At 46.0% G+C, this 10,618-nt stretch overlaps 2 protein-coding genes across 2 annotated transcripts in view; both read right to left on the bottom strand.

Annotated features, from left to right (window-relative positions):
• Positions 1-210: 210 nt before the first annotated feature.
• On the bottom strand, positions 211-1,056 carry LOC121766727 (DEAD-box ATP-dependent RNA helicase 35A-like). The gene is made up of 2 exons (XM_042162986.1): positions 637-1,056; positions 211-471 (listed from the first exon to the last, which is right to left on the bottom strand). Exons 1-2 carry the CDS (start codon positions 1,054-1,056, stop codon positions 211-213), a joined length of 681 nt encoding a protein of 226 aa, XP_042018920.1.
• The window catches only part of LOC121767754 (DEAD-box ATP-dependent RNA helicase 35-like), a 19,440-nt gene continuing 9,436 nt past the window's right edge, over positions 615-10,618 (bottom strand). The window contains exon 2 of the mRNA XM_042164081.1: positions 615-1,100. The gene's annotated coding sequence lies outside the window, so the exon portion shown is untranslated. The remainder of the gene's footprint in view (positions 1,101-10,618) is intronic.

The raw sequence follows: 10,618 nt of genomic DNA, 5'->3' as shown, positions 1-10,618 counted from the left end.
TTGGCCTTCACGACTATTATAGATTTGGAGAGGAGTTGTTCGGTCGCATTTTTCCTCTCCCTCTCGGCCGGACAAACCGTGAACTTCTTTTTTCTTTTCTTAACTTGATCGAGGAGAGGTGTCAGGCATGCAGCCACCTTTCCCTTCTCCAACAGGGCCGATCTGGCCTCTTTGGTTTCACCTTCTTTCCAACTCCAATTACCTGCCTGTTCATCGGCATTCTGATGCAGATTCGCTTCCACTCTCAAATAACGATGGAGATCTCCTGCTTTTCTTCCCGGAGACAGATTTCCTACCCTTCTTCGACCTAGAATCATCGGATTCAGATGCAGAAACATCCGACTCAGATTGACTCTCTCTCGATTTTTTAACTTCCGCTTTCAACACCTTACTATGTTTCTCATCTTCACCTCCAAAATCCTCTTCCGGATCTCCATCCGCATCCGAATTTTCATCTGGTCCCCTAGGGGGCTAGGAGTGCAATTCCAAATACAATTTTTCAGCGACTTTCTCAATTTTTGATGCTTCAGCCGGTGGTACTCTTCGTAGGGGAGGCCTTTTAATTCGTCATCAAAATCAGATTCAACATGCTGAAAACAGAAGAGTCTGTCTTTGGCCCTTGAAGTGATAAAAAACTTCCCTAATATCATCTTCGAATCCTAGATCCACCAAACGATCCGCCTCATCTAATGTCAGATATCTGCAGTTGTTTACATTCATTTTCTTCTTTGCTAGCATATCCTTCAGTCGCCCCGGAGTAGCAACCACAATGTGAACTCCTTTTTTCACTATATCAAGTTGCAACTTCATATCAATTCCTCCAATGCAAAGCAAAGGCCGGAGCTCTGGATAGCCAGCCTCTTTCAAAGATTCAAGAAATAGCTCTACAACTTCAAAAGTTTGCCTAGCCAGCTCCCTAGAACGACAAACAACCAATCCAAAAGGTCCTTCCCCTGGATTAATTGGCATCATCATCTCCTCCTGCAATGCAATCATAACGAGTGGCAACACAAAAACAAGGGTCTTTCCAGACCCCGTGAAAGCAATCCCAATCATATCTCTCCCAGACAAAATAACCGGGAGGCCCTGCACTTGGATGGGTGATAAGGCTAATTTCATGCATCGGTCTAGGGGTTTTATTTCGTGAAATTACTGGGTCTAACGCATGTTTTAAGCCAGGTGTGTGAAGGTTTTCGCTAGATCCAGGAAAAGAAGAGGACGCTTGCATAGTCCTAGGAAACTGGCGAAAGAGCGGACATTATGAAAGAAATTGCTTGACGGAGGAAGCCTCGGAGTTGAAGGGTAGAATAGGGATTTCTACGAAGACTCTAGAAGGCTATGTCCGCATCTATAAAAGGAAGAAGCATGCAAGCTGGAGGGACCTTCTCGGTGGAGGCCTCACGAACAGCCTGTTGCTCAGTTGACTTTTCACATACTTGGTTCTAATTCGCGGAGGATCTCGGGTTCGCGCTGGGGTTCACATTTAGCTTTCCGATAGTGTTTGTGGGTTGTAACACCGTCCTTCTTTTGGGCGAAGAAACAATTTATTTCTGTTTTTTTTGTTTCTGCTGAATTCGCCGAGCTTCGCTGTTCGAAGCTCGGTCCTCTTTGTTTCTGGATATTTCTCTACTTTTATGCAAGTTTCGTTTTCGCTTACGTCGATCGTGATGATTTCTGTCGATTGATTGTGTTTACTTGAATTCTGGAGTTGGATTGTTGGAGTTGGTTGTTTTCGTGGTTAATTTCTGGAATATTGCAGGTTAATGGTGAGATCTGGAAGAATGGAGTTTGTTTGTGGATGAATCGGGGTTTTGTTTTGCTGATGTTGTGGAGTTGTTTGTGATTGTTGGAATTTGGAGTTGATCGGAGCAGATCTGTGAGAATCGGAGTTATGGAGTTGATTTTGTTGGTTGTTGAGTTCGGATGGCTTGGATCCGGAGTGGATTAAGCGTCTGAAGTGATTCTGAGCAGGAGTGTTTTAATTTTATGCCTAGCTTACGTGTTTTCATTTCATTTCGCCTAGTTTATGCAGATCTGATGTATTTCCGATTCATAGCAAGTTTCCGGCGTCCAAATCTTTATATTCTGTTTGAATCTAGGAGTGTGCTCTGTTTCTTCATCTGCGAGTTTAGTTTAGTTGCGAAGGTGCATGTCGTAGTTAGTTGGAGCATGGGTTGGTTATCTGCAGCTTTTTACCGTACTTGCTATTTCTGGAAATATGGTCCCCACTGTTATTTGCTTACTGTTTAGCTAGATTAGGTAGTCGTTTGCTTAGTCTAGGGATTAATTGTGTCTTTCGGTATTGATGTCTGATTCCAGTAAGTTTTCTGTGTCCTAGGTCTAGCGTTTACATTTCTTGCCTAGATCTAGTGGTAGTTTAAATCTCAACCCCTTTGTGTGGCAGCAGCCGTTTGTTTCCATAGTCTCTTAGCACTACTTTGCGAATCCATCTCTGTGGGATTGACCCCACTTCCCTATACTAATTCATAGTATTCGGGTTGAGGGATTTATTTTTGAAGGGGAGTCGAGTGTGTCCAACGACAAAAACACTGTAGTTCTCTAGAGTTCCTGGACCCAGTGATCCAGTGGATTTAAGGAGCGTTGTGTCTGGACCGAGCTTTGCATTAATTCTCAAATGTGCACACTTGCTTACTCCTGAGTCTAGTCATTCGACATTAGAGTCGAGCGAGACTCCACTTCAAATGGCGCCGTTGCCGGGGATGGATGGCGTGCTTAGTGTTAGTGTTCAGAGTCTGTAGCGTAAATAGTTTTGATTTGTTTTCTTTCTCTTTTGTTTGCAGTTTATGAGCAGAGGCTCAAGATCTACCTACTGGAGCAACTCATCTGGGTGGAAACACGGCCAGTTTGATTGGCGGGTTAAGGATACAGTCTCTACTGTGACCACCAGATCAGGGTTCACCACGGGAGGTCCGTTTCCGAGTGAATTTACTAGCGACGAATCTTGGACGTCATCAGGACGCGAAGATCCAGAATCACCACCCGAATCAGAAACAGAGTCAGAAACAGGGGAAGCAGAGGAAGTAGTCATGGCGCAGGTGGTAGACCCGGATCCAGAAATCGGCTCTCTCACTGCCCATTTAGATGGAGAACCAGCTCAAGCTATAGTGATGAATCCACGCCAGAGGACTATCGAGATCAAGACAAACGTACTCGGCATCTTGCCGACGTTCTCTGGGCGTAGAAATGAGTGTCCGTATGAGTTCTTAAATGAATTCAGTAAGTTATGTGGTATTCAGAAGAGGCCGAATGATGCAACAGAGGAGGATTATCGCCTACGAGCGATTCCGTTTACCTTGAAGGGGGAAGCTAATACGTGGCTATTGAGGTTGCCTCCGGATTATATCCGCACGTGGAGGGACTTCAAGTTAGAATTCTTAGATTATTTCTTCCCATCCAATAAGACGAATGCACTTAAGAAAGAAATACTAGAGTGTAAGCAAGATTACGATGAATCGTTGAGTCAGTATTGGTCGAGATTTAAGGGGTTGTTGGATGCATGCCCGAATCACCGAATGATAGAGGCAGAGACCTACTCTCTGTTTTACGAAGGAGCCACTCCCGAGTCAAAGGACTTAATGAACTCCTCGAGTGGGGGAAATTTCACAAGAAAAAGGGGAAGTGAGGCAAGAGAGATCCTAGGGAAGTTGATTGACGCTAAGAAGGCGTACGATAACCCTAGGAATGCAGTGAGAAGAGGATCGGTGCATGCTGTGAGAGAACAAGAAGATGACAAAGTCGAAGCAAGGATTAATAGGCTCGAGAAGGCTCTTTTGAACGCGATTGAAAAAACGATTCCACTGGCTTCACAAGGGAAGGAGAAATCTTCTGGTCCAGGAGATAATCAAATTCAACAATATTACGGGACCCAGGAAGGAGATTATCAGGCCCAGGTCAATGCAATGGGAAGTTGGAATCCCGATGGGAACTGGAATCCAGGGAGACAGAGAGATGCGCCCTGGAGAAACCATCCAAATTTCAGATGGACTGACAATGAACAGAATCAGCCGGCACCGCAACAAAGTCAGTAGTTTGCACCTCAGCCCGAAAGACAAGGTAATTGGTCAGGAATGAATCAAGAGGGGCAGGGCAACTGGATTAATCGGAACCAAGGAGACCACTCGAGCTGGGGAAACAGGAATCAGAGCAGTCAAGGGAACTCTTATGTACCACCACATCAAAGGAATTTTCAGAACAATTACCAGGGCCAAGGAAATCAATACAATAACTCTTCAGGCGGTCAAGGAAATGCCCGTCAGAATCAAGCAAGTGGACCGACTCTAAGTATCGGCCCAGGACCCAGTCAGCCACCGAAACCACCAAAAAGTATCGATGATATGGTGCACGACCTCGTCAGTTCTCAGCAACATATGCAAAACAACCTGCAATCGAACAATGACGTAGTGCACAAGCTTCAAGATGCTCAACAGGAGCAGAAAGCAGCCATGGATATGCTGGCTAAGCAATTGTCCCAGATAGCTACTTCTTTGCGTGATATGAGGGGAAATGAAGGGAAGATTCCCGTCTCCGTAAGGCTACCGGACAGAGCTAATATAAGTCAGATTACCTTGAGATCCGGGAAGGGATATGATGGGCCAGTGGTAAGAACAAAGGAGGTGACAGATCCCAAGGAAGACAGGGAAGAAGAGGATACAATTCCTAGGCCAAGACACTTGGAGGGAGGAAGTCCCTTGCTCAAGGATGATCATAAGACAGGAGATTTAGAGAAACCTTTGCCTAGATCAACTGAACCATTCTTCCTCGATCCAGAGCCGGAGTTGGAAGATGAGGCAGTGGGAAAAGAAACTGGAGAGTTATCAGCTGAAAGTTCTACCGGAGCAGGGAAGCGACTGAAACCCTTTCCGAGTCGGGGGGAAGCCAAGAAACAGAAGGAAGAACCGGTAGACTTCATGGACATTTTTGGGAAGTTGGAAATCAATCTGCCATTCTTACAGGCCCTGAAGATGCCAGTCTTTAGCAAGTTCATCAAGGAATTTATAGCTGGGAAGGCTAGGCCCAGTGGGAAAATTCTGATAGGCGAGAACGTCTCCGCAGTGATTCAGAAGAGAAAGATGCCTTCAAAATGCAATGACCCAGGTATGTTCACCTTGCCCATCTTTATTGGTGATGTGAGAATCGAGCACGCTATGTGTGATTTGGGTGCGTCGAGAAATGCGTTACCACTTTCCATATACAAGAAATTAGTGGGGGTAGGCATGGTAGACACGAGGGTTGTGATTCAACTGGCGGACAGGTCATGCATCTGTCCTGAAGGGGTGCTTGAGAATGTGATAGTCAAGGTACATGACTTCTTGTACCCTGCTGATTTCCATGTGATTAAGATGAGTGATAATGAGTCTGCAGAGTCGGACGGAGTACTTTTAGGGAGACCCTTCCTACGTACCGCTAAGACTATCATTGATGTTTTTGATGGAACAATTTTCCTTGATTATAATGGGGAGAAATACACATTCAGCATTGATGAGGCAATGAAGAAACCTCTTGACGTTGAAAATTTGCATGCTATAGATGTTATTAACCCTTTGGTCCAAGAATACCTTGAGACGGAATTAATGCAGGAACAGATTGAGAACTCCGGGATGAGTCATGCCATTGACAGAGAAGTGGCCAGTTGGTATCAAGCAATGAACACAAGCGAGTTATCAGATGAGGAGCTAGCTGAAGCAATTCTAAAATTCTGTGCAAATCCGGAGCTAGCTAGGTCAAGGAATACACCTTATGTGGCGAGTGTGGAAGGTTCTGCTGGGTCGAGGAAGGGAATGACAACGGAAGTAACAGGGAAAAATCCCTTGCCCCAGGAAAAAGATGTTCCCAAGAAAGAGTTGAAAACATTTCCACCAGGCCTAAAGTATGCTTATCTAGAGGAGAACGAAACTTTCCCTGTGATTATCAACAGCAGCTTGACCGAGGGACAAGAAGAGGGACTGCTGAAGGTAATCCGAAGAAACAAGAAGGCTATTGGGTGGACACTCTCTGACCTGGTAGGAATTAGTCCAGATTTGTGCATGCATCACATCCGCTTGGAGGAAGGAGCAAAAGCCTGCAGAGATCCTCAACGCAAATTGAATCCTAACATGAGGGAGAAAGTGCTGAAAGAAGTATTGAAACTACTCTCCCTAGGAATCATTTATTCCATACCAGACAGTGAATGGGTGAGTACAGTCCATATGGTACCCAAGAAGTCAGGAATACAGGTGGTCAAGAACAACAAGAATGAATTGGTGCCCACCAGACTAGTTACTGGGTGGAGGATGTGCATCGATTATAGGAAGTTAAATGAAGCGACCAAGAAAGACCATATCCCTCTACCTTTCATTGACCACATGCTGGAGAGGCTAGCAGGCAAGCAATACTTCTGTTTCCTAGACGGGTATAGTGGGTATTTTCAAATCTATGTGGATCCCGAGGACCAGGAGAAGACAACTTTCACGTGTCCTTTCGGCACGTACGCTTACAGGAGGATGCCGTTTGGCCTGTGCAATGCGCCAGGCACTTTTCAGCGGTGTATGATGAGTATCTTCTCGGATCTTTTGGAGGACTGCATCGAGATTTTTATGGACGACTTCACTGTGTACGGGAATTCATTTGACTCATGTTTGGCTAGTTTGGATATAGTATTGAGAAGGTGCCAGGAAAAACATTTGGTTTTGAACTTCGAGAAATGCCACTTTATGGTCCCTGAGGGAATTGTCCTAGGGCACGTAGTCTCGGAAAGAGGTATACAGGTAGACCAGGCAAAGATTGAGGTGATCTCAAAACTGCCTTACCCGACGAATCAGAAGGAGGTGAGAGGATTCCTAGGGCATGCAGGATTCTATAGGAGGTTCATAAAAGTTTCGCAAAAATTGCTCAGCCACTCACCCACTTGTTGCATAACGATGTTGATTTTGTCTTTGATGAGGAATGCAAAAAGGCTTTTCAGTTGTTAAAAGACAGGCTAGTATCTGCGCCTATTATTAGAGCGCCCGACTGGAATCTACCCTTTGAGATTATGTGTGACGCAAGCGATTATGCCGTGGGAGCGGTGCTAGGTCAAAGAGTTGATGGGAAAAGCTATGTGATCTTTTATGCTTCAAAAACGTTGAATCAAGCTCAGAGAAATTATGACACTACTGAAAAAGAAATGCTGGCGGTAGTATACTCATTTGAGAAATTTCGCCCGTACTTGCTTGGGTCGAGGGTGATAGTCTTCACCGCGGCTATAAAGTACCTGTTGCCAAAGAAAGAATCCAAGCCGAGATTAATCCGATGGGTGTTGCTTTTGCAGGAATTCGATTGGGAAGTCAGAGACAAAAAGGGAACAGAAAACAAAGTAGCCGATCATCTGAGCAGGATATTTCAAGGGGAGACCGAGGAAGCAATACCGAATGCATTCCCAGATGAACATTTGTACTACGTAAAAAAATTCCTCTACCTATCAGCTGGGAAGAGATTATGGTGTTAACAGGTCCAGGGTATGCCGAAAAAGGGAAATGTCATCAAAACGCCGAGCCATGGTTCGTAGACCTGACAAATTACTTAGTCACTGGAGAGGTGCCCAGTTCGCAAGTAATTTCCCGGGCCCAGAAGATGAAATTGAAAAGCTAGGCCAAGAACTATTTCTGGGATGACCCGTATTTGTGGCGAATGGGAGCCGACCAAGTAATCCGGAGGTGTATTCCGGAGTGGGAACAGAGGCATGTGCTGAATCATTGCCATGCCCTAGCTTGTGGAGGTCACTTTGGACCTAGGAAGACCGCAAGGAAGGTGTTAGATAGTGGTTTTTACTGGCCTACATTGCATAAGGATGCGTTCGAGTTTTGTCAGAATTGTGAGAGGTGTCAACAGACTGGGGGAATCTCCAGAAGAGATGAAATGCCGCAAGTCCCGGTGATCGTTTGTGAAATTTTCGATGTTTGGGGAATGGACTTCATGGGTCCATTTCCATCTTCATACGGGAATACATACATACTAGTGGCAGTGGATTATGTTTCGAAATGGATAGAAGCCAAGGCGACCACATCTTGCGAAGCTAAGGAGGTATCGAAGTTTCTTAGAGCTAATATCTTCAATCGGTACGGAGTGCCCAGAGCTATAATATCTGACAATGGGACGCATTTCCGCAACCGGACTATTGAAGCTTTGATGAGAAAGTATGGCGTCCACCACAGACTGTCTACACCTTATCATCCTCAATCTAACGGCCAGGCGGAAATATCCAACAGAGAGATAAAGGCGATACTGGAAAAGACAGTTAATCCGTCTAGAAAAGACTGGAGTAAGAGGCTTGGAGACGCACTATGGGCTTACCGGATGGCATACAAGACGCCTATTGGGATGTCACCATATAGGCTTGTGTTCGGCAAAATGTGTCACTTGCCGTGGGAGTAGAACACGAGCATATTGGGCGGTCAAGGAGATAAACATGAGACCCGAATCTTGCGAGGAAGAGAGGAAATTGCAGCTGCAGGAGTTGGAGGAGCTAAGGCTGGAGTCATATGAATCGGCAATGTGGTACAAAGAGAAAACAAGACTTTGGCATGACAAGAACCTCCGAGTCAAGGGAATTGCAAGTTGGGCAGAAAGTTCTCCTATTCCAATCCCGGCTCAAGTTGATGCCTGGTAAGCTGAAGTCCAAATGGGTCGGACCATACACTGTTGTGAGTCTTCGTGCAATGGAGCAGTAGAGATCCAGGGAAGTGCTCCAAACTCTACTCCATTTCTTGTCAATGGCCATAGGGTGAAGGTATTTAAGGATAATTCGGAGATGTGTGTAGTGGACGAAATGCCACTACGCGCACTCCCTGATATCGCCTAATCGGTCTGGGAAGTGAGTGTTCTTAGAGAATTTCCTAGGTCCAGCATCCAAGAAGTTTTAACATGTCCTGACCTAGGGAATCTTGAGAACACTTGAACATAAAATGTAAATATTAATCGCTTTCTTTAAAATCAAGAAAAACCCAAACAAATCAGAAAAAAAATAATCTTCCAAAAATATTTTCGAAATACTAGACTCCTTAAGGAATGTTTTTGATACTGTCATACCCTAGACCCGGGGAGTCTGGCGTTTCATTTTTTTTAGTTTAATGGTTTTTCTCTAAGTGTGATTTTGCAGAGGAAGTTACTTGGGCAGGGAATTGAGAAGTAAAATTTTGGAGGGAGTTGGCACCGTTCGGATTTCAAAAGACACCTTATGGGAGGCGTACGTCGCTGGCGTCATGCCTGCAACCCGCCTGCAAAAACCGTCCTCGCCCATACTTATCGATAATAACCGTGTTCTTTATTTTTACTTACTTACTCTCGCTCTCTACATCCCAAATTCTCTCTAGGTTTCTTTTCTAACCCTAATCAAAGAAGTTTCCGTCCAAGTCTTTGTCAAAAAAAAAAAAATTCTGCAGGAATTCTCCATGGCTAACAAGCAAAGTGCCGGGAACACCTCAGGATCCGCCGATTCAAGTGCGGCGGCGTTATGGCAGACATGCTACAAAAAAGTTGGGGGACCAGAAAAGGCGATGGAGGCGTTTGCCATATTCGCGGCTGTAATGGGAAATCCGTACGCAACCGCCGCAATATCCTCCGCACCACCACCAGAGACCGTTCAAGAAACCACCGCTGAGCGTGAGGCCGTCGCAGAACCCACTGCCGCCGTTTCAGAACCAACCGCTGCAGAAACTCGCAAAGACGAAGCAGATATGGCCGCGGGGTTGGAGTTGTTGGCCGTAAGTGCACCCAGGTTAGGATCTGCCACTGAGGGTGAAACACCTGTTTTAGAGGATAGAGTGGTTGGTGTTTCTGAGGGGGAAACCCTGTTACTGATAGCCGTGTTGAGGGGGAACCCCCTGTTTTGGAGGAGTTTGTTGAGGGGGAAACCCCTGTTGATGGAGTTGAAATTCTAGAGGGCAACGAAGCCCTAGATGCTGAAAGAGATGTGGAGGGGGAAACCCCAGAAGTGGTTGGGGGCGACGAAGCCCTAATTACTGAGGAAGATGTCAGAGAGGGGGAACCCCTGAGAAGTCTGCGGGTACAGAAACCCACGTTGGAGAAGGTTTGGAGGGATAGAGACCCCTGTTTATTTTTCAGGGGCAACCCCATTGTTGAACAAGGAAGGAGAAGCCCTCGGTGCTGAGAATGTCCAAGAACCCGTCGATGTCGGGTTGGATTTGATAGTGGATCTGACTGATGTCCCCGAAGGACCGATTCACCGGTTAACGCAGGGAAGCGCGGAGACAGGCTCGTCGGAGCCTGCTTGATGAGATAGATGAAACCGTCCAGCAGACGGAAGAAGAAATGCTGGGTCCAGAAGCCACAGCACCTGAGCAGGCAGAATCTCCCAGACCGAGCAGAGGGGAGAGTGATGCAGAGGAACGCCGCCACGCGGCCGAGAAGAAAAGGAATGGGAAACAATTGCTCCTTCCAAGACCAAGAAGGCGAAAGGGAAATCCACTGAATCCCCACTTCCTCGCCCTGCCAAGGTACCATACCTGGCAAGAGCCCGAGGATTCTGCTGGGTTCCTGTGACTTGACAGAAGAACAAGAAGAGGAGCTCAACTTTGAGCCAACTGAGATCTGATTACAAGATAGCTCCTGGACGAGATTAGGG

The sequence above is a fragment of the Salvia splendens genome, chromosome 15 (genome assembly GCF_004379255.2).
Source record: "Salvia splendens isolate huo1 chromosome 15, SspV2, whole genome shotgun sequence".
Taxonomy (NCBI): Eukaryota; Viridiplantae; Streptophyta; class Magnoliopsida; order Lamiales; family Lamiaceae; genus Salvia; species Salvia splendens.
Note: the sequence above shows the minus strand (reverse complement) of the source record. Positions and strands in the feature narration are given on the sequence as shown.